This window comes from Eumetopias jubatus, unplaced genomic scaffold (assembly GCF_037043125.1).
Source record: "Eumetopias jubatus isolate StellerSeaLion01/CBP00866 unplaced genomic scaffold, mEumJub1_p1.0 scaffold_5, whole genome shotgun sequence".
Classification (NCBI taxonomy): Eukaryota; Metazoa; Chordata; class Mammalia; order Carnivora; family Otariidae; genus Eumetopias; species Eumetopias jubatus.
The window spans coordinates 54,363,264-54,387,939 of record NW_028274811.1 but is presented as its reverse complement, the minus strand read 5'-3'; the positions used below and the strand labels follow the sequence as shown (position 1 = coordinate 54,387,939).

The window sequence follows — 24,676 nt, the reverse complement described above, 5'->3', positions numbered from 1 at the left end:
CTAAATCCTTAAATCTTATATTCTTTCTTGCAGATGTGATTTGTATTTTAGAGTAAGATACCACCAAGTTTCAATTCTTTTTTCCCCTTTCCGACACAACTGAGGTTATCTCAAATATTTTCATGAGCAGGTAACAAAAGGAAAGAAATTTGAGGAGGCTCATATCCCTTAATGTTTTTTGGGGTGCACTGATCTAATTTCAGGTTCCTTCCTTGTTCTGAGATGTTCCAAATCTCAAATAAAAAAGACTATTCAACAGCTGTGCACACATTTCTCCTGAAATGTATTAATACATTTAATTTTAGTCACATGCAACTCTAATAATGGATTACAACCTGACAACTATTTTTGTAACTATCAATTTCCAAAAACCAAGTCTGAATTTTTTGAAGGATAAATAGGAAGCCTTAATAGGACAAACATTCATACACATTCATGCAGTCTATCCTTACAATGTTTTATTCAGGACTTCGTCTTTTAATTCCTTTTGCAGAGCAGTATTTTTTCCCTCCTGTGTCCACCAAGAGGTAAACCTAGAATCTACTGTTTAGAAAATACACCAACAGCAGTTAAATTAAAACATGGGGCAAAAATTTTTACTGAATTATACAAACAAAAAAATACTCAATTTAAAAATGGTTGTCAAACAAGAGTGTACTATGTGTAAGTTAAGAAAAAAAACCTCAAATGAAAAAAACCCCCAACAACAAAAAACAACACAAGACTTATCTGGATCCAAAATGGGGGGGGGGAGGGAAAGCTCATTTCCTTTCATTAAAAATCAGAGTGAAACATCTATAGTTAAACAACTTTATTAACATAGTCAAGCAGTGATTAACATTCACATCTATTATGTCACATCATACAAATGTAAATACAAAATTACTACAGTACAATATATATTCTCTGCATGATCCAAAATATTTGGTGGCCCCAAAAAACTCTCTTTAAAATTCAGCAGCTTATCAAAAATTAAAACCATATTCTATTTAAAATGAAGATCTGTTAGCACAGAGTTAGACTTCAAGAAATATCAATTTAGTACAGTTTGAGAAGTTGCAGGAGGATATATTTGAAGGACACATTCTAACATAGTGTGGCAGGTACAGGAAACATCAGATTTAAAGCTTTTAAGCATAACTCATACAACCTAAGTTGTCAGCAGAAAGATCCAGTTATTTATAACTAAAGCTAAAACTACTAAATTATTGCACCCAATGTTAACATGAATATTAATTGTAAAACTGCTTTATAATATGAAGTGAAGTCATTAACCACGTTTAAACATCTCTTCTCACAGATGATAATCTATTAAGTAAAATTAATTACAGTATTGTCTAATTATTATCTCCATAAAAATCATCCAATCTTAATTTGGTTATATATCCACATAGGAAAACATCAATAAGGTAATACGGGGAAAGTACAGTAAAACCCCTTTATGAGGCTGGTATTAGGAGGGGACAAACACTGCCTTATAGGCTAACCATGTTATAGTAAGCTTTGAGGAAGATAATTAGATTTGCAAAACAACTAACTCTGCATAATACCAAGCCATAGTAAAAGGGGACTCACTCTATGGTAGATGAACAAAAATTTTAACAAAAGGGAAAATACTATTTTCCTAATTGTTGATACAGTGCTTGGCAAATAAATTTGGTTTGGTTTTAAAATGTACAAGAGGTGAAAAAAACACTCACCATTTTAACTTCCCTCAAAATCATGCATACATTTTTTTTTTTTTTAAAAAACACAATACATTCTGGGATACAAATCACAATAAACGGTTGCTATAATTAAATGTGTACCTTAAAATTAATATGTATAATAATTAGGCATAAAGATAAAGAATCCTCTACATATGTAATACCAATGGGGGAAAGGTCTAAATAAGATTGAAAAAATTAGTCACAAGTCACCTGGAAAGTGTACAAGTGAATGACTTTTATGTAAAATTTAAGAGGCATTAGAAATATCTCCATATTTAATACAATATGAAATGTACTAAGGTATACAATGCTCTTGCATGGTATAATTACTAGATGATATTGTTACACAGCTCTTTATTGATCTGATTTTTCAACTAGATTATCCCTTAATCTGAAGACCAGTTTTAAGATTCCAAGGCCTACACTTCAATAACAGTACTAGTAGCAACAGTTAGTGTTTTCCCCCTTGTAATATTTGCAAAAAAACATAAACAAAAACACCTCAATAAGCAAAGCTGTGTGTATTTTATTTTAAGTACTACTAAAGGATTTAAATTGCAGTTATGCATGGTACACTCTTCTCTTGGGAAGAGTGTCTTTTGCACCGTTATCTGTTAATACATTCAATATGAATAATATAGATTATATGAAGCAAAAAACCCACTTTTTTCTTTATAGCAAAGGACTAAAGTTAAATTTAGACTAAAGGGCTTAAGATATAATTAGTTTAGTTCTGGCATTTCAGCTATGCAGGGTAATTTAATATAGGACAAAAAAAATCCATTTTCCTATCTTGAGGGTTTGGTGAAAAGGAGGACCAAATTGAACTCTCTCTCAAGGTAAACCTGCATGCAAAAGGCTTGCCAGGAGGGATCTTGCCACCCTAGTCTGCTAGAATAAGGACTGGAAAATCCGACTAAATGCAAAAATTCTTAATGAAATATACTAAAAAAACAAATTAAGTATGATGACCCCTTAATAAGCATATGTCACCAAAGCAAAAAGGATACAAGAGTATTCACCTGAGATAAAACTTGTATCTGAATATTCCGTAACTGAGTAGACAAAGCATTTCAATAAAGTCAGTTGAAATTATTTTAAAATATACATCTGATCCTATTTTACAATATATGCAATTTAAGCAATTCAGATCAATGAAAAAGTCTTAACAAAAAAAAAAATCACAGTGTTTATCAATATGTTAATTACAAAATGTAGGCTACTTATTTCGTTTTTAAGATGTAATGGCTTGGTTAAGTGTCTTAAAATCTATTCTTCTGAAACCTAACTTGCGTCACAAAATCAAGTAGCAATAATGTAAAGCATCAGAACTGGCTCTTAAAGATTATTTACACGTTGATTATTTGGGAAATAACCAACTAAAAAATATAAAAAAGTGATTTTTTTTTACACAGTATGAAGTTATTAAAGAGATTAGACAATACAAAAAGCAAAATTCTTTCCTGAATTAATGAATTCTGTGGCACTAAGTTCACCTAATGGACTGACTACAACACTGAACTGCCAAACATGCATTTAAATTATATTAAATACACTTTCTGTTTCCAACTTAGGTTGATCAGCAGCTTTTGTTCTGTTAGAATCCTTCAAAGAGAGAAGCTCGAACAGGAAAAAGAAGGCATATATAAAACAGTAAACACTGACCTCCTGAGGTTCCTACAACATAAAAATATTCAAGTAGAAAATCTACATCACTTAGCAGCGGCTATTTCTGTAGTTGAGCACACTAACAGCACTTTAGTGTGTAAGGAGCAGATGAAGTAAGCCGTGCTTTAAGCATGCCAAGAGGCAGAAACACTGGAATGTAACAAAGACAAACACAAGTTCATAGACATTCAGTCAACATTCAAAACTATTAAGACTACACCACAAGAATTAAGTTGCTTTATATATATCCCATGATGTATTAAGTTTTATCAGAATAATAAATGCTAAATCAGAGCTTACCTCAAAAGATAACTTAAATGGCTTCTGCAAATTCCTATGCTATACTATGTATCTGAAATATAAATTAGGGAGAAACAATAACCTCAAGGGGGGAAAAAACACAAAAAAACCCAACCCAATCAGGTTGCCAGTCATGTTTACTTAATTTTACTTTCTATTTTTAAATTAAATTTCCTTTTAATTTAAAAACAGTTAAGCGACTACAAAAATGGGCACATTCTTATGTTATCTGCTTAAGTGAAAACCAATTTTTAATCGAATAGGTGACAAATTGCTTTTCAGTCAATATAGAATTGTCAATCACAGGTCCAGATAACTTTATTGAAGGTTGTTTTTTTATGTTTGTTTTAGTAAAGTGTTTGGAGAAGAATTCTGCCATATCTTTTTGACTTAAATTTTACTTATTCCAGAACACTAAGGTATCTCCCATATCAAATTCTAAAAAATATTTGAGAAACTATAGACAATCACTAGGATTTAAGGATAAAATAGCTACTTTAATCAGGTTTTGAAGACTATGAAGCAAATTTTGAGCTCCCAGTGAAGCAAGGTACTAGAAAGCAAAATGCTACATACCCTCTGGATCCAACTTAGAATTAAAAAAAAAAAAAAAAAATCGGACATTGTAAAATAGGATTTAATTTCAGGCTCTACAGACTGAAATTTGCAAAGCCAAAGTAGAGGAAAAAAGGTGAAAGAACATGTTTAAAAAAATACACACATATACACACACACACACACACACACACAATAACAAAAACCTTTTCTGCATGCTACCATGCATCTGAAATTTTTTGAAACGGTATTTTTAAATTCACACGCATACAGCTCAAACTTCAGTGCAATGGCTGTATCATTCAACACCTTTAGAAGAACAGAACCATGCAAAGAGGAGCAACTGCTTATAAAAATGGTTATTCAGGATTTATTCTGCAATGCAAAGGTGACAAACTAAAATATAAAAAGGTTGTTATGGCTTAACATTTTTGTTGCAGATTAAATATGCAGCATTGAAAAATGGAAAGGTGTTGGCTTCATCTCTGACCAGCAGAGTTAAAAAGAAAAATCTCTCCATTTTCCTTCATCATCATGGGATACACTGTTCAGGCAATCCAAATTAATAAAGACTTGCACTTTCATATGGACACAAGATCAAGTGTACCAGTTAGGTTTTCACATTCACAGTATATAAGAAAATACACATGGAAGGAAAAGTAAAGGGTTAACTTAACAAGGATTTATTCACAGGAATACATGTAAGTAGAGAAAAATAACAGAAAAGCTAAACAAATGAAATGAGGAGGATCCAAACCAACTTTCACTCTGTAGCTGTTTACTTGCACCCTGTGTGCATATATCTAGGGCACAGAGGGCCACCAACATGCGCCAATACAGTGTAGGAACCCTGCATTACATCCATTAACTTAAACATATCTTTAAGATCATGCTTTGAACAAAAAAAGAAAGCTTAGAAGGCAATATGTTGAGTGGGAATAAACATTGAAATATAGCAATCATGTCTTCAACTTCTACAATTGTCTTTATGTGCCGACTAACATTTATGCAGCCTCTTACAGATCTTTTACCATGTATTGTAAGTTTTAGCAGTTCTGATAACATCACTAGTAGTATATAACCATGCAGAAAGCACATCACACTGACAGCACATCGGCAAAGATTCTGCACAGGTATATCAGCTTTCCACTTTGTGCAGGTTACACACGATACAATATCAATCTTACTCCTAACAAGATCCTAAAAAGATATTTCAAGGCCTAGCTGTAAACTACAGTACTTTATATCTATATTCTTAATAAAAATAAAAAATCCACAAATCTTAAAAAGGAATTTTAAATGCAGGGCTATATTGAATTGGTAAACTGCAACACAAACTGGCGCAACAGAGGTAAATGAATACCAATCTCACTCTATGTGATGCAAGCATGCTACTTTCCCACTAATTTAAAGTACTTTCAATCACTATGAGCCAGAATGCATGCCTGAACCTTAAACTGCACTTTAAAAAGAACGTCTTGGCCTAGAAATTAAATCTAATGAAGTACAACCATCAAATTATATCCACTACATTAATGTTATAATGCAAAATCAAGATGTCAATCTTTAGTCTGATATGCCCAACCCCATTTATTCCTCCCTCCCTGCCCACCCCACAAAGGTAAAAGGAGTGACTCATTTGGCATTTCACAGGGTGCTTCATTGTTTAAATTTGTTTCGTTTTATTTCCAACTTTTTTTGGGGTACCTTAAATTGTAACTTCCAAGAACCTGCTTCTACTATGGGTAGGCAAGCTGATTTTAATTCTATTAGCTTCATTTGTGTAGTTCTTCATCAGCATGCAAAAACAAGGCCCCAACATGTGGGAAAATTTATAAAAATCTTTAAATTAAGGGGAAAAAAAAAAAGCTTCTTTACTGTTTGTAACCCCCATTCTTAGGTTTCCTTTATTGTGCGCTATAGAATTTTTCCTCTTTCTTATTATCCCTATGCATCATTTATGTGGTTCTTGTTTTGGTACAATTCCCCATAATATTCCAGGATGTACTGTTTTGTGAGTAGACTGAATAGGTTTTGTTTTTTTTTTTGTTTTTTTTTTGTTTTTTTTTTTTGTTTTTTTTGCTTCTTCACATCCAGTGCGGAGTTGTAATTGGAGACAGATTTCCACCCACAAAGGCTCCAGATGTTAAAACGTTTCCCAACATCGACTTAATACAGTGACGGCAACACCTCCCTCCCGCCCCTCCCAGTAGGGTTGGGATTGTACTGTATTCCCTACTGGTTTACCCTTCCCCCCTGTAAAGGGTAACATTTTCCCTGGGTGCAGAGGCTCCCTCATAGTCTCCAAGACTGAAGGACCTGTAAGAAAACAAAACAAAACAATTTTATATTTTAACAATGGTTTCTCTTAAAGCCAGTGAACGCAAAATAAATCAAGTAAGAATGCTACCTCTAACTAGAGAAAATGAAAACTGGACAAATTACCGAAGATCATGCTAACAGTCAATGATAACCCATGTTGCTACCTTCCCCTATGGCTTTCAACAGTCATCTACATCAGATATGAAAAGTGACACCAAGCTGGGGACATGCAGAGAGATGTGTGGAGCACTACATTATACAGATGAAATTTAGGTGGCTGCCTTGTAGGATGCTATCAGTCTAATTTTTTATCCCCCTTAGAACAATGGGCCCCAATGGGAATTGGTTATTCTTCACTTAACAAGTTGCCTTACATTTTCAAAATCAAGTAACACTTTCTTTAAAATAATCCTTTACTTGGTGAGAATGAAAACATTATTATTTTTTTGCCAAAATGTCCAATATCAAGCAAACAAAAATTCTAATCCATCAAAAAATAAAAGAACATGACTTCCTGTTGGTTGTCTGGTGTTATAGCTTACAAGGCAACTAAAGGTGTTCACACTGCACTAAGGTTACTACAGTCAGTAAATAGGAAAAAGTAAATTTTAACATCTCCTTCTAGATGTTCCTTATTAATAATTCTTCTGATCCTATCCTACCCAGTCATTTCCTATGTTCTCAGACTTCTTGATTTTCCTATAAAGGACCTTTTCAACACTAGCAGTTTTAGTGATTCTGATGCACATTAAGAAATAAAATTAGATCACTAGGATATTGTAACCAGTGCCTAACAGTGGTCATTTCACAACAAAAATCTACTGCCCACTCAAGCCAAACACTGGACATAGATGAAGACTGATGTGAATTCAGAGGACGATTAGCCCATCTGTGGGAAAGTGCAAGCAGCACCTTTTCTCTGCCTCTGAAAAAAGGCAGGAATAGAAGATCGTGATCTACTTTTTACCCCTAATTAGAAAGCAGGTAATTATTTCATGCCTTGTTTCAGAACACGATCAACTCAATAAATTCATAATTGGTGTTACGATAGAGATCACAGAAGTTAATAAATCTGAAAGTGCTAAAGACTCTGCTCACTGTTGTATCTTTCAGGCCTTGATGTTAAGAGTCATTCCTCATCCATTACACTCTCATGATTTAACATAAAGATGATTAAGCACTATTTCAAAATGCTAAAGCCACAAAACAGCCAAAGGTCTCAACACTACAGGGGGGCAATACACAAAGGGCTCTGAGATATTCCGGAGGCTGCGAGTCCATTTCTATTGCCTTGTAGGTTACACAGCATGTATGTGGAAATCTTCCCAGGTTTAAAACCTAGCTCAAAGTAAGCAAGAGAGCAAACAAAACTCCAATAGAGAACATAATTAAATTTGGTGGACATCTTCTGGACACACATTGAGTATACTCTCTGGCTCTCCAGTCAAGTGTGTCTCAGAGTTCATGTTCAAAACCTAAAGATTCTCCTTGTTCACTGTACTGACCCATATTCCTAACATTTATTGAGCGAACTTAGTGTGTTAGGTAATATACTATGTTCTGGCATCACATATAGTTTACTATTTAATCTTCAAAATAACTCAATGAAGGAACTGAAGCTATGAGATCAGGATTGTTAAAGTACAGAAAAACTGAAGGAACAAGAGTCCAAATGGATTTATCCCTCTACTACCCCAAATCCAAACAGACTCGTCCATTGTCCGTTTTAAAATACAGTGCAGGTCACATGGTAGGTGCTCAATAAAATACATGCTGAAAAACGAATATTAAATATTCCTATCTACTGAGCCCAAAACTAGTTGCAATTTTAGCGGGTTTTTCTCAAAAGCTCACAACACAGAAGTCCTTGATATATCAGAGATTACAGAACCACAATTCAAATAATGTTTACCCTGCCAAAGTGAATGTGGGTGACTTCTTATAGGGCAAAAATTTAAAAACTAGGATTAGTTTGTTGAGTAATCCAAACAGCATACTAATTTGGTTTTCTTTTTACTCAGGATTCAAAGTAGAACCATGTATTTTACCTTGCTTGCTAGTTTCTAAAAAAAATTCTCTAGCCTTAAGTAATTTTAAATTCCAAGTCTAATACTGCAGGAGTTTTATTCAACCTCTGTAGAAAACACAGCAATTTCAGATTGCAGACCTAAGTTTCTTTACCCTGAAAACTTCCCACAAACTTCTTACAACTTACCCCTAATTATGGGACTGCAGCTCAAGTGTATGAGATTAAACACCATAAAAAGCTGCAAGACGCTCTTTTAAGGGAAGCGGAAACTGGTCAGAGAAACGCCTCCAATTTTCATCCCCAACTTGATTTTTAAATCCATGAAGGATCTGCAAAAAGTGAAAAAAATCATTATTCATCACCAAGCAAGAGAAAAATTCCAATCTGCAGAGCTTCTGAAGTAAAACACTTACTGACTTTATTTTTCTAAAATTTTATCCATTTTAAATCAATAATTCTCAAACTTTGTTGGATTCCATATCACATCTTGCCTAAAAGCACCTCATAATATACCCTAAACCTTGCTTTTGAAAAGTTTAGAATTCAAGCAAGTGTCCTAGTAACAGATGTATGTGAAGCAAACTCCGACCTATCACTAATGGAAAACAAACAAAAAGGTACAGAATTCACCCAAGGGATAAATTTCTATGCCACATTAAGTTTTTTCATATTGGAAACATAACAAAACTTTAAGTTCATGTCTGCAACCACAGTTGACTAATTTTAATATCAGAGGGTTCAAATGGGTAACATTTTATTTCTTATTTTGTTATGATTCAGTACTGACTGGAATTAATCCAAAGGGACACTACTAAAACAAAGAACTATACAGATTTAATCCCTGTGGAAACCACTTCAGATTTACTTTGTTCAACAGTTTCCATTATACTCCAAATCTCAGTCAGCCATCTTTGAAAATACATGCTATTTTGGATAGGTGGGATAATGGGACCACATGAATCAGTGGTATTGCTTGAGAAAATATCTTTTAAGTGTGTCCCCCCCTACTGATACGGACTCACTGTTGTACCTTAAGAAAAGACCAAGCCAACTTCTTTGCCAAGAACAAGGGATATGGATGTGTGTGTGTGTGTGTGTGTGTGTGTGTGTGTGTATACACATATGATCTACCAATATTGATTTAAGCAGAGTCTGTTTCATATGAAATATAAAAATAATTTAAGCTTTCCAACTAGTATTGTAATAGTCCCAAGATGTTTATCATCAAGACTTTATGGTTACCTTACCTTACAGAACATGTCTCTCAGATCATCTTTTGGGTTAATCCACGATGCAACAGCATCACAAAAAAATATAAAATCCTGTAACAAGCAGGAAATACACCTTAGACTGCTACTTGTCAAACACAGCAAAATGTACCTATCATGATAGAATCCTACCTGAAAAAAACCATTTTTTTCTTTTTTAAAAAATTTTATTTATGTTATGTTAATCACCATACATTACATCATTAGTTTTTGATGTTAGTGTTCCATGATTCATTATTTGCGTTTAATACCCAGTGCTCCATTTGATACGTGCCCTCTTTAATACCCATCACCAGGCTAACCCATCCCCCACCCCCTCCCCTCTAGAACCCTCAGTTTGTTTCTCAGAGTCCATAGCCTCTCATGGTTCATCTCTCCCTCCAATTCCCCCCCCCTTCATTTTTCCCTTCCTACTATCTTCTTTTTAACATATAATGTATTATTTGTTTCAGAGGTACAGGTCTGTGATTCAACAATCTTCCACACAATTCACAGTGCTCACCATAGCAGCACATACCCTCCCCAATGTCTATCACCCGGTCACCCCATCCCTCCCACCACTCCGGCAACCCTCAGTTTGTTTCCTGAGATTAAGAATTCCTCATATTAGTGAGATCATATGATACATGTCTTTCTGACTGACTTATTGTGAAGATGTCAATGCTACCTAGAGCAATCTACACATTTCAATGCAATCCGCATCAAAATACCATCAACGTTTTTCAAAGAAATGGAACAAATAATCCTAAAATTTGTATGGAACCAGAAAAGACCCCGAATAGCCAAAGGAATGTTGAAAAAGAAAAGCAAAGCTGGTGGCATCACAATTCTGGACTTCAAGTTCTATTACAAAGCTGTAACCATTTTTTTAAAAATCAACTATGATAAGGAATTATAAAATAATGCCTGTCCCTATCATTTCACCATCAAGAAACCTCTACTCATTGTTTATATTGGAATGTGCTTTTGTATTTCTCTTTACATCCCAGAGCCCCAGTCTAGTAAATATTTAGCACCAACAACAGAATGAAAGTACCAAATGAGCACCAATTTTAAAAACCTTCATTTGCTGAAATAAAGAAATACATAAATTCAATAATCTCACAGTTCTGACTGGCCTAGAAATAACTTAAAGCTAAGTATATGCCAAATAAGCTTGATTTAAATTTTTCAGTTTCAGACTGAAACTTAAAATGACCAAAAGCTAGAAAGAAAAACTAATTATATAGTTGTAATTAATAACTAACTCAACCCGACCCAGTGCAAACAAAAAAATCCAATGCTCAATCACTAGAAAAAACTGGGTTATTCTCACTATAAGAACAAGGTGACAAAAGGTATATACTTTAAATGTTTCATTTAAGTATTTTTCAATCTTGACTATCATATTGAAACAGCAGTTCAATACAGAGCATTAAGATACTGCTTATGTTCTGATATGTCAACTATTTAAAATTTTATTAAAGTCAGAGAACTTTCTTAATTTCAAAATTTACTGAAGTATGTGCATAAAACACGTATTTAAGCAAATAAAATTCCAAATGCCTGAGGTTCATGGTTTATTCAAATTGATTCCTTGTCTTCCAATATCAAAGTCTGATGTTAAAAACTTAAATATACACATATCTACAATTTGTGATTAAAAATTTAAACATAAAAAATAAAACTTAAGATATTTTCTTTTAACCACATCCAAATAAAATATGTAAAAAGCAGAGATTTCTACCAACCCTTAAGTTGGTAGTGATTTAATGACCACATACGTATGTGTTACTTACTTTCACGGTCTTAAATGTTAATTCAAAAACAAACAATAAAATCCTGATGGGAAAATGCTTCCTCTTAATATAACATTGTATCAGATAACTCTAAAACACATTTAAGATGACACAAACTTCTTAAGCATTGAAAAAACCAGAAGCTTAATTCCAGGAATTTATTTTGCAACTAGGAACTATTTCCAAAGATAGTACCGGCCTGTTTTCATACTAAGTTATTGTTTTACAAATGTGAAATTAGTCAAAAGATTTTTTCCATTTCTAATTTATAAGTTTTCAATGCCTATCACAACATTAATTTGAGTTTTATGGCTGGTAATTAATAATATTTCTAAACAAATTAACAACACAATCATTAACACAAGACAGGAGGTATCAAAGATATTAATTAAAAGTAATGTTCAAAGCATGTACCTCCTGGAAACGAAAGGCTATTTTCTTGAAAATACCTCCCATACTTTCTTTTCCTTACAACTCATCTGCCGAGCAACCTGGGATACTTAACCTAGAGTTCCACCTCCTGCCTTTTGTTGATTTCAGACACACGCGGTCAATCAACGTGTTCCTGTTTTGTGTGTCTTGCAATTTGACACTTGGATCCAGAGGTTATCAGACTCATATAGGATACTTTTGCCAAAAAATTTTTTTAAATGCTAAAAATGTCCAGATACTATCTAAACACAGACAGGAGACAAAGAGAAATAAATCCTAAACTCTCCAAGTTAAAAGCATTTTCATTGGTTAATTCAGTATTCTGAATACTGGAAAAAACATTTTTTTAAAGATTTTATTTACTTATTTGACAGAGAGACAGTGAGTGAGGGAACACAAGCAGGGGGAGTGGGAGAGGGAGAGGCAGACCCCCGCCGAGCAGGAAGCCCGACGCGGGGCTCGATCCCAGGACCCCGGGACCACGACCCGAGCCGAAGGCAGACGCTTAACGACTGAGCCACCCAGGCGCCCCCACTACTGAATTTTTAAGTTTAATTCTAAATAAGAGAAAGTAACCTACTACACTTGGGTCACTCTCTTAAGTGTCGCTATCTGGAAATTCAACAAACTGAAACTCAATGGAAGGAGGCATGTACAAAGCGAATGTGGACGAAAGCTGCTCTGGCTTAATTCAAGGCAAGACTACAACCTCAATATCCTAATGTGCTATCTGCTTCATGACAAAAGAAGAGTGAGGGAGTCATAAACAAGCATTATCATTTCAAAGTATTCAGAAGTCTGCAGCTTTTTAAAAACACTTCTTTATTATCTTCCACAAATGTGTAATCTATGATACTTCCCTAATCCAAGTGTTAAAGTAATTGGCCCTTCAAGGTTTCATTGCTCAGAGCACTAAAGGTTAGTCAGTCTCGGTGGCTTCTTACTTGGATTACTCCGCTGGGGTTCACACTGATCATGGTGCAAATCCCACGGAAGGCTGAATCCTTTTCCTCATTGTCCCTGATGTTTCTCAGAGAGGTGCACCTACGAAATTACAGACTGAGGTCAGCATTTAAGTAAAAAGCAGCTTCAATCACAATACTAATGGACAGTATTTAATGGAATAAGCACCACAGTAGAGATAATGTTTAAATTCAAAGGATTTTCATAATAAGCTTTCTCATTCTTCCTGCACGTTTGGCCCCTCTAATCTCAATACAGCAGAAGCCTTGCAATTCACATTTTCTTATTAAGAGACCACATCTCTAAAAGGGACAGTTGATTCTAATCTCCCATTTAAAGCATTAATGAGGTTGAGCCAAAAGTAAATTACGAATTTTTAAAACTGTATTATGACTTGTATTCCATTAAACACTACTAAAAATGACTTGAAAGATTATCAATTGAAAGAAGCAGAACATAGGATTTACTGCCACAATATAAACTATTATTACACAACTTATGGTGTAGATGTTTAACTTTAACATTAACAAGCAAATAAGGTTTTTATACATAACGTAATTTAAACATGTATTTCTTAATGCAATCCAAGTTTTCAAATTAATTCTAAAAAAGAAACAATGCAAAAACCTAAATTTATAGAATTTGCATGCATCTTTATTTAACTGGTGGATATTTAAATGCTTTTCATGTATAATCAAGCTTTTTAACACAGCAAGCATGTGACAATCTTATCCCATGCATCAATTAGTCGTTAGCCACAACATAAAATAAATATACATGACGATGCTACTGAAAAACCTCACAAACCTGCTAGGACAAGATTAGTCACATGGTTGGCAATGATTAAGGATTGTGATTTTTGTAACCAACTGAAAATATATCTAAAAGTGAGATAGAAAGAGAAAGAAAGAGTGAAGAAAAATGAATTAAAAAAAAAAGATTGAATAATACACACCAGGGTCTTATAAACTGCTGTAGCATGGGGGCCACCTCTTGAGGACAAACGTAACCAAGACGACCAATTGTTATTGCTAAGGTAACGCAATCACGGTTATACACCACCAAACGCCAACCAAGACATGAGCAAATGAGGGGGAAGGAGAAAAAATAAAGAAAAAACAACAAATAACTCAGAAACAGAAACCAACAGAATTTGTGTATGATAATAAACATAAGATTTCACCAGTGCTGTTTATTACCACCCCCTAAAATAAGGGGCAGCAACATATATGGCATACTCTTGGAAAAAGGAAAACAAAAGGAATTAAAAAAACTTCAAAGGTTGAGAGAACACCAAAAACCATGATGAATTGCTTTTCTCGCTCAATCAAGTAAGAAGATATTCTGTTAATCAAAAGATGAGCGATTAAATGCATGGATTTAGAGATTCTCCATTCAAAGCCAGTTGAAATTTCAGAATTTAATAATGAAATCTATGTTTTTCCCCCAAGAAATATTAGTAAATGTGAATGATTACATTTCTGAATTGTTTACTCAAACACAGTTCTCAGAAGTTAAAACAGTTAAAATTACTTCTCTATGTCTTTTTAAATAAGTGATTTCCAATCTTTCAAAATCAACTAGGAATTTAATCGCAATTTAGGTAGTTTTGTTCATTAACATTTCTGGTGGACCATTTGTTGCCTGATATCAAAATCAACCATCAAATTTTAGGTGTTGCAGTATGCAACGAATGAATGAATTAGAAAATTGCTGTGCTGTGTCAATTCCATTCCAATTAACCTCTGATGGTGATGATAATGGTAACAACTCGGGTAACAGCCCACTAATTTCACAAACCATAATTGACATGAAGGAAATTTACAGTCCACTGCAATGATGTGAAATGTGGACGAAAGGAACAAATAATCTGTCTTTGCTATATAAAAGGCATAGCACAAAATAGATGAAACATTATACTGATCACATGCTAATATTTTACTTAAAAATTTCGAAGTGGGAATTACTCAAACATATTCACCATCAAAATTCATTCAGGAAGTCCTTAAACTTACGAAGAGCTAAAAGAAGTTGCAACTCAGAACTGCATTCTGCAATTCAAAGGTACATACATATAAATACATTTATACACAACGGGAAAAAAAATACAAACAGAAAACAAACCATAAGGTGCTTTAATGGTGTTCTCTCAAAAACTTACAGGCTAACCTTTCATAAAAAAAGGGTGGGGGGGTAAAGAAAAATGTTTAAGGATTACTTGAAGCAAACTACACAGATAATACTAAAATCCAGCAGATTCATATGAAGCAAGAGAAAGAAAACCTATGTTCAAAAGACACAAACTATGCAACATTCTCATTAAACAGGCAAGTATGAACAATCCAATGAAACATGCGATAAAGCAGATGGTGGTCCATTGAAAAAGTTCAGTGTAGGATATACTAGTTGGAAAAAGAGCAAATAACTGCATACACTAAGGAATTGGCTTTATGAAATATTAAGAAAATGGTAATTAAGTTGCTAAAATCTACAGACATTAGCCATTGACAATGGTTTTATTTTTGTAATTAACATCCACCCGCCCCTTTTGGATAAGGAATACTGGAAACATTTTTTGCAGCCACTTGTGATAAGATTAATCCAGCGAATCCCAAGTGTTTTTCAATCATATCAATTTAATCTGTCAACTTGATGGGCATTATCAACTACTTTTTGGTTTAGAGCAGAATCATACTTAAGAATATAAACTTATAAAGCCAATTTGTTAAAGGAATTGTCTAACAAATTCACAAGCTGATATCCCACAAGAAACTTTAATATACATTACATTCAACATTTATCTGCAGTTATGCATTCACATTTAAAAATAAATAGGAAATTTCTTTAGGTTCAACAGTAATTTTATAATGGCAGGTGTTCCAAATCTGAATGTCATGTATAGGTACTGCATTCTAAAGAGATAAAAACCTGACAAGATTTCATAACCATCCTAATACACAGATTTTTGTACTTTTCAGCAAGAAAATCTAATTCACTTTATGATATAAACAGTACCCATACAGCCAAACAGCTATATAACTGTTTCTTAATTCAAAGATTTCCTTCCATACCAATAAACATATCAACTTTAATCACATTAAAATATATACTTTCTATAATTAAAAAATATAAAATTAAAATGTCTTTGAAAACAAAGTTTTCTTATTTAGAAGACCTTATTTTAATCTTTGTCCAGTATTTCGGTAAAACCCTATGAATATATTTACTGGAATTATCTTAGTTATATAAAGAAGAGGATGTGCCTGATTGAAAACAAAATTCACATCTTTTATCATTATTAACAAAAATCAGGGAGGGTAGAAAGAAATCACCCTGAAATGTGTTCTATAGTATGGAAGGTACTCTTTAATATCAACATGCTCTCTATAAATGCAAAAGAGAAACAAGCCTCCTGAATAAAAATCCCACAAGGTACTGCCTAAGTTCTCAATTTGAAGGAAAATATACAATGAAATACAAAATACACATGCCATTGTTAACCAATTAGCCCCTACACTGATGTCTATTTTTGGCCACAATTTTATGGATTAAAAAAAAAAAATTACTTGCCCAGCTGCCAGTTACTCTCTGAATTAACATAAAATTAAAATTCATATTGTTCAATAGTTATTTCAGCTAGGGTCCATTTGAGGGAGGATTAAAACACAGAATAGGGGAGAAGTGTTTTTTAAAGTCTCTGAAAATTGGTTATGCAATACACTTAAAACAGTACGGATCATTACTGAAATCTCAAACAGCTGTTAATGATAAGCTGGGTTTCTAAAGCTAGCTTTGCTTTGGTTTCTCTACGCATCTTAACTTTAAAAGGCAAATAGTTTTCTCTTCACCATAACAGTTCAGTCATATGGTACCTGTATTCTCTAACAACGTCTTTGGTGTGTTGGGTCTGTTAATGATTTCTACAAGCTGGTGCAACACCATAGGAATATAAGGCTGCATCTCTATACCTAAATCACCCCCAAAAGAGAAAACAAAAGAGAAAAATTTTAATGTTAAAATATCAACATAAAATACCTTGCTCCCTTTATTAACTGTGACATAGATTAATAATAAACATATATATATATAAAACCCACTTAAGTTAAAGAGAAAAAGCAATTACAAAAATACAAAGGCATCTAAAAATTTACAGTGCTTTTAAAGGGGAGAAAGATCTTACCCATTTGAATGGAGATTTCTCCAATTGCCCATGTGGCATTATTGCAGACTGAAATGAACTCTGGATTTAGGTTGGTTCCCAGTATAGGCATGAAATCAGCTAGAAAAAAAATTTTTTAACAACCATGTAGTAAACTTTTCAACAGCAGTGTATTGTGCTTTAAAGGAAATCTACTAGGTGGAAACTGAAATCTAGGCAAGAAATAGCAAATTTTAAAAGGTTTTGATAATATTTAAAGTGAAAAAAGCATTATTTGGCCACTGAACTTCCTATGAAGTAGACCAGGAAACGTAAGTTTTGGTCTATTTTAGGTATCATTAAAATGAGTTGGTCAGAGTAATAGCTCGTCATCAGATGGAAAAAATTCAAATTAAAAATGAGGAAAACATGATACAACTTTCTTCAAAGCTAGTTTTTCACACACACAAATTTTTTAAAAAAATCAATGATTTTGGCTTTTAAAGTAACTTTGACCTTAGTGCTCAGATTATGGTCTCTAAACATCATTTTCCACTTAAAAGGAATGAGGAGGGCTCTCAGAGAAATGTCTCATTGCAGGCTAAAGGCAGGAAATGTACAAAACAAGCCTGGACTATTTTGTCATACCAGGAAGGACTAAGGAGCCAGTTTGATTATGCTCCCACTGCCAGTGGTAGGACAATTTGAGCATCATGAATTCATACTGACACTCAAAAAAGAACCAAACACAAACAAAAACTGAACTCCGAAACACAATATAGATACCTGTGGAAGATGCTGGGAATCAATTCATTATTTTGAAAACTGGTAAACAAAGAGAAAGAATCAAGTAATTATCCTGCCTCCCCTATATGGTTTGTACCTCACGGTAATAATACACTGGTATGAGAAACGTCTCTATGTATATATTCTCACTGTTAAATCAAGAATTAGAGTAGCATCTTTTTAAATCCCCAATAAGTTAGCAGATTTATTTTTTTAAAAGACTATTTATTTAAGAGAGAGTGAAAACGAGAGAGATCACAGAGGGAGAGGGAGAAGCAGACTGGCCGCTGAGCAGAGAAGCCAGATGCAGGGCTGGATCATAGGACCCTGAGATAACGACCTAAGCTGAAGGCAGATGCTTTACCAAATGAGCCACTCAGGTGCCCCAAGTCAGTAGATTTAAGCCAGGGTTTCTAAATCTCAGCAATACTAATAATTTGGTCCAGATCTACCTACTAGGTACGAGTAACACACCCCCAGGGTTAAATGTCTCCAGACACTACCAAATGTTTGGGGTTGAAGATGTTAAAATTGCCCCTGGTTGAAAAACCCTGATCTAGAAAATGATCATCACGGTTGATAACATAAAAAAAGAAACAAAAAAATGATAGACACAGTGTACCTCCTGAAGAAGAGATACATGGTTTATAAAGTCTTAAGAAGAAAAATAAAGAAAATCCTTCATACAAGTTTAAATTCATAAAAACTACATCAGGTGGTTAAGTATTGGTAGAAAAAGCCTTCCATAAAATAAGAATTCATTACACTCTCATTTACAGTAGTTAGGCTTAAACTTGAGGGTTTAATATACCATAATTAATGTTATTATCCAAAGTTCAGAAATACAGTTGTTATTCAAAGGCACAACTGGGAAGTGAAGTTGGCCAAAGGGTGCCAACTTCCAATTATAAGTCAGTCCTGGGGATGCACCGTATGACATGATGACTATAGTTAACAATACTGTACTGTATATTTGGAAGTGCTAAGAGAGGTCTTAAAAGTTCTCTTAGTAAGAAAAAAAATCTTTTAAGTATATGAGGTGTATAAGTATATATTTGATATATACCTATATCAAATTGTCGTATACCCAAAACTTACACAATGCTATACGTCAATCATCTCTCAATAAAACTGGGGGCAAAATATATATATCTATATATATAGATATATATATATAGATATATATATAAAAAGTATATATATATCTATATATATAGATATATATATAAAAAGTATATATTTGATATATACCTATATCAAATTGTCGTATACCCAAAACTTACACAATGCTATACGTCAATCATCTCTCAATAAAACTGGGGGCAAAAAGCCAAAAAAAACGCTAAGTACAACTGTATCAAATGAAAAAACCATTTCAGGTCCATGCTTTAAACCATGGTCCACTAAATCGTGTATCATAAGAAACTAACATCCAAAACATTGGGATATAGAAATCAAAGAAAACCAAAAACCCATTTAATCCATGATTTTGAAAGCAATTCAGTTTATGTTATTCGAGGAATCCCTTATTATCGTCACAAAAGGCTACGACAAAAACAAAACCAAATTATTTACTTTCGAAGTAAATTGTTTGAAGTTTACTATGATATCTGAAAAAGTACACTGGTTTATGAGAAAGACTATTATTACTTGTGGGTACCTCTAACCCCCCAAAAGGGCGGCTACTCAAAATTACCAGTAAACTTGCATATTGTACCAAGGTTTCACAGGTGGCATGTCCTTCACACTAAAGTAATACTTTTCCAGCTTTTCTCCAGTCATACGACTGGAGCCTAATGAGCTGCTCAAGTGATTATAAATTCAAGGGAGCAAGGGTGTTCCCATCCTACCTGCTTCACTCAGAGCAGCTTTAACTAGTACATTTATAAATGTTGGAATTCCATGACATTTCAGTTTAATAATACAGAAATATAACTGATGTAAAACTAATGTTAAGCACATCATAGCAGTAGGAAATATTCATACCTATACAAGGCTTAACATGCTGAAAGCAAGCTTTCGTCAGGTCACCTAACAGGGCGAAGGAACTCTGTCGAACTTCTGGCATTTTATCCTACAAGGAGTAAGAACAAATTAACCCCAAGGTGACACAGAGAATCAGGTCTTGATACATTTTAATTTAACAAGTCTCACCTGCATGCATTGATACATTAGCGTTAGAATGTTACTTCGGGCTACTAGCTGTTCAATGTTGCCTCCAAGTCCTTCAGCCAGACCACTGAGTAAATCAAGAGCCACTATCATAAAATCTTTATCAGGAGCCTCATATTGATCTGGTTGAGCATTGTTCAGCTGAAATCAGACCAAAAGTTTTAAAAAACTTAGTCTGAATCAATTAGATTAAAAAATTTGTATACATTATGTCTATCCTTAGAAAAATGTTTACGATGCCAGGGACGGTAGATAGAAATATTTTTTAAAAATACCATGGCTTGTGCAAGAGTCTTCTGTACTAGGTTTACACAACGCTGGTACACAGGTTCACAGTATGGAAGGAAACCAGACTGCAGGGCTGTGGCAACTGAAGATAGGCACTAGAAAGAATAAAGTACAAATGTAAATTTCTGGATATACTTAAAATTATGATAAATGCTTAAGAGCATACTCAGTAAGTTTCTGGTCATTTATGAGCCTGCTCTACTATTCTACAATAGTAGGTTATCTTTTCCAGACCTCTCCTTTTTAGATGCCACCCGTTGCCGTTAAGTTTGCTGCTGGTAAAGGGAGGTTTCCTCAAAAAAGTTTCTGTAATGAACATTATCATTAGAGAACCAGGTTAACTATTGTGTGTGCTTATTTTTTTCATCAAATATAAGAGATATTTGTTTATCCTCTCATCCTGCTCAACGATATGGGTGGACTTTTAATGGGCATATTCTGAGCCCCTGCCTTAAAGTAAATTAATGATTTTTCTCGTTTTGTTGGGCCCAGAATCAGCCATTGCTTAGTCATGTTAAGTTTTTACTTCTCTGGCTAGGGACAAACCATGGCAGAAGTGATGACCCCTGAAATGACAGGGGAAACAAGAATGACGATGATTGAAATGGCTTTACCAGTATCAATTCATTTAAGTTATATTTAATTGCATGTTCAATTATTTGAATAACATCAACTATCAAACCTCAACCTGGACAGAAAGGGTATGAAACAAAGTCCCTCCCTTACCAGCATCAAGACTCAATGCTACTTCACATTTGACTATGTGTGTCTATATACAATAGGTACAGAACACATTAAATAGTTGTGTGTGTGTGTGTGTATGTATATAACACATAATTGGAACTATATTAATTGTCATGGTATAGCTATATGTATCTATATAAAGAAATACAATTAAATATAGGACATATATATGCGGATATGGAAAGACCTCCAAGATAACTGATTATCACTGAAGCAGAGCAAAGCAGAGCAGGTGAGAAAACATGTAATATAATCCTTGGACAACCTTAAGAAAAACAAAACGAAACAAAACAAAAACCAACTTAACACATCCATTATGGTTTTTCTATTTAACAGTATTTCTTAGTATGGATGTACCATAATTAAGGGCAGTTACACACTTATTCAGCATTTTTGACAGAAATGGTTCAAAATGTACATTTATTAACATTTCCTTCTCACACATCCCCACATTTTATATTTACACATGTTTTTGATGAAACACACTATTAGATTAACTAAAGGTTACCCAGCTTAGCATACCTCAAGTAAAGGGAAGAGATCTTTATCTTCATCCTTTAACATGTTCCATTTCTGGATCAGTGGAGGCATTAGCATCTGAATATATTCCTATTCGTGAAAAACACATAAAGCTCCACTATCATATGTAAACAAGTCCATTTTGGGTCTATGAAAATTAAAATCTGTTTAGAGTAATTGTGTAAAATCATTACTGAATGCATTTTAAGACAGTCTGCTCTTCTTAGCACCTTTAAAATTTTCATTTTCTGCTTTTATATAACCTTGTTCTATTTTTAAGTCATCTTATATCCTTTTTGAAATAAAATGTATACAAATATACCACTACCCAAAAACTATTTGATCATAATCAGGGATAATTTGTGTAAGTTTACTCTGAACTTTTTCAGTCCTGGAGCTTGTAACATGTAGTATGGTCCTTGCTGTATACTATGTTAACAAAACCAACACTGAAGCAAACCCACGAAGTGTCCTGCACCAAATTTTAGGTATAACTTCTATACATAATTTTTTAAAGACTTTTCATATAGCAATTATAAACATGTAATCTATTCTTCTGCTGGGAATTCTGAGCCTGAAATTCTATTATTTAAATCCTATTTAAACAAAGCCAATTCCACCATCCTCTTTTTAACTCTACTAAAAACAGAGTTTGGATCCTTAGCCATACCACTATTTAGCATTTCTAACTAATTATTATCCCAATTTCTAACTGTCTTATCTTAGTGTATATTCCCCATACTTCTAAGTTCCAGTGAGAAAACAAAAATGTCTAGATGTGGTACTCTAAAACTTTAGTATTTATGAAGTGGTAGATAAATACTTGTAATTAAGTAAAAGCTGAAACCCACAGGTAAGACGTTTATCATCCCTTTTCTCGAAAGTGTTGGTGCATTCATGTGATATGCTGATATGATTTCCACACCAAGAACTTATTTACTTGTAATATTATCTAAGTAAATATACTTGCTGATATCTTAAGATCTATATTATTAAAGTAGCCCACACTAAGTGTTCACATCTCCCCAATTTCATTTCTAAATATATGTTAACCTTTTGATTATAAACATGGTACATATTCTTTTCTTAATAGTTAATCACAGATACTCACTGGTTTGTTTAAATGATGTCCTACTGAATCTGCTAAAGTTCCTATGGCATCATAAAGAATGAGCAGGTTCTTATGCTGGTATTTACTAAACGCGAAGACCAAGGTATCAAGTATATAAGCAAGGTAAGGAACAAGTTCCGTACAAGCCTCCTCTTCTAAGGTAGCAAAGGCACTACAGTTAAAAAAAAAAAAAAAGAGAGAGAGAGAGATATTATTATTGCTGTAGTTTATGACAGAGATAGGAAAATAAGTCTATAGAACATTTACACTTTATATGCCTATCTCTTTACCTCACCATACCAGAGGCTTATTTTTATTATTTCTTCCCTATTTCTTTCAAAGAGGCTGTCACCTATGGGCATTTGCTTCACCACAGTAGTAAAATCTAAAACTGTTGTTGGTTCTTATATTCAGTCACTCAACAAATTTAGCGTAGTGTCATGACCTCCAAAATGTTTCTCTTAGCTGGAGGGGGAAATGGGATGATGCAGGTGGTCAAAGGGCACAAGTTTGCAGTTATAAGAATAAATTCTGAAGATCTAAAGTACAGCATGGGGACTATAATAATGCAGTGTTGTATACTTGAAAGTTGCTGAGCGTAGACCTTAACCATTCTCACCACACAAAAAGACTTAAACTTATGTCAACTATGTGAGGTAATGGATGTCTTAATGATCTTGATCTTGCTAACTGTTCCATAATGTATATGTTTATCAAGTCATCACATTGTACATTTTAAATATATGGATTATTTTTGTCAATCTTTCTTCAATAAAGCTTAAAAATGTTGGTCTAAAGTTCTACACCATACATTAGAATGCACAGTGTGTTTGTTATTACAGATTTGCCTTATGTATGGTTTACCTACTAAGACAAATATACACAAAAGGCAAACACTCCAGAGTCTGAGTAGTTACTTCAATTTAGGCCTAAATTTGTCTGGACTCTAAGGTGTACCTGGCTTTTCATTTCTAAAATTAAGGTTTGTATTATTTTCTATTCTACCCACTCATAGCAATTTCCTAAAACATTAAGCCATTTGTTAGTGAAAGCCTGGTCTTAAATTGTGAACTATGTTATGTATAACCTTCGCAGCACTTGCCATGAATTTTGATTATATATAGTCGTTTAGTATTCTATACTAGCCTCTAAGTTTAAGATGGCAGGGACTGTAAACACAGCATTTAATATATGCCTAACAACTAATAGTTAAAAAAAAAATCTGCAGGAAACCAAACATAATCTGTATCTGCCCCTCATTTAAAAAAAAAAAAATGTAGTTAGTGCTAGTAATACCAAAGCCCTTTTGGTTCAATGTTCTTTCAATCAGAATGCTTTCAGGTATTTTTGCTTCCCATCTGGTAAAGTACAACTCCACTTAAATTTATTTTCCTCTTTTTCAACAGCTATTTCTTATTAACAAAGTCAAGAGTAAAGCAATTCTAATTAAAAAGTTAAGAGCTATAAATATGTAAGGCCTTTTTAGAACACAAAGGTTTGTTCCAGAAAACTGGAATATTTATAGTAATGAAACTAACTGCTGATCTGATATAAAAACACAGACAGCCCCAAACCCAAACGACAGAGCAGCTACTGGAGTGGATTCACTAAGTGAAAGATGGTAAGTCACTGTAGGACTTTCTATGGAGTTGTGGGAGCTGACCTTTAAAACTAATAACGTGAATCTGCTCAAACTTTGTTATTCCTTTAAGAGCCAGACCCCCACTATCACCATTCCAGATGTCTGCGAGAATTAGGATGAAAGAGAATTCTGTTACCATAGCCACAGAGAAAAAAAATGAGTTGAAGGAACAGCTAAGACTGACACCTAGTTGACTCACGTTTTGATTTACAGAATCATCAGATAAAAACTACAGGTAATAAAAGCTCCATT

General features: G+C 33.8%; 1 protein-coding gene across 3 annotated transcripts in view; it reads right to left on the bottom strand.

Moving 5' to 3' along the window:
• Positions 1–796: 796 nt before the first annotated feature.
• The window catches only part of TNPO1 (transportin 1), an 86,954-nt gene continuing 63,074 nt past the window's right edge, over positions 797–24,676 (bottom strand). For 2 of the 3 annotated variants that reach the window (XM_028089614.2, XM_028089616.2), the window contains exons 14-25: positions 22,783–22,954; positions 21,675–21,761; positions 20,396–20,503; positions 20,103–20,261; positions 19,935–20,022; positions 17,205–17,303; positions 16,897–16,992; positions 13,980–14,055; positions 13,006–13,105; positions 9,831–9,905; positions 8,770–8,912; positions 797–6,551 (exon numbers count right to left, since the gene is read on the bottom strand). In XM_028089614.2, coding sequence (XP_027945415.1) covers positions 8,805–8,912; positions 9,831–9,905; positions 13,006–13,105; positions 13,980–14,055; positions 16,897–16,992; positions 17,205–17,303; positions 19,935–20,022; positions 20,103–20,261; positions 20,396–20,503; positions 21,675–21,761; positions 22,783–22,954 — 1,168 coding nt within the window. In that variant the 3' untranslated portion in view covers positions 797–6,551; positions 8,770–8,804. Of the gene's footprint in view, positions 6,552–8,769; positions 8,913–9,830; positions 9,906–13,000; positions 13,106–13,979; positions 14,056–16,896; positions 16,993–17,204; positions 17,304–19,934; positions 20,023–20,102; positions 20,262–20,395; positions 20,504–21,674; positions 21,762–22,782; positions 22,955–24,676 lie in introns of those variants that run through there. The other variant, XM_028089615.2, reaches the window with a different exon arrangement.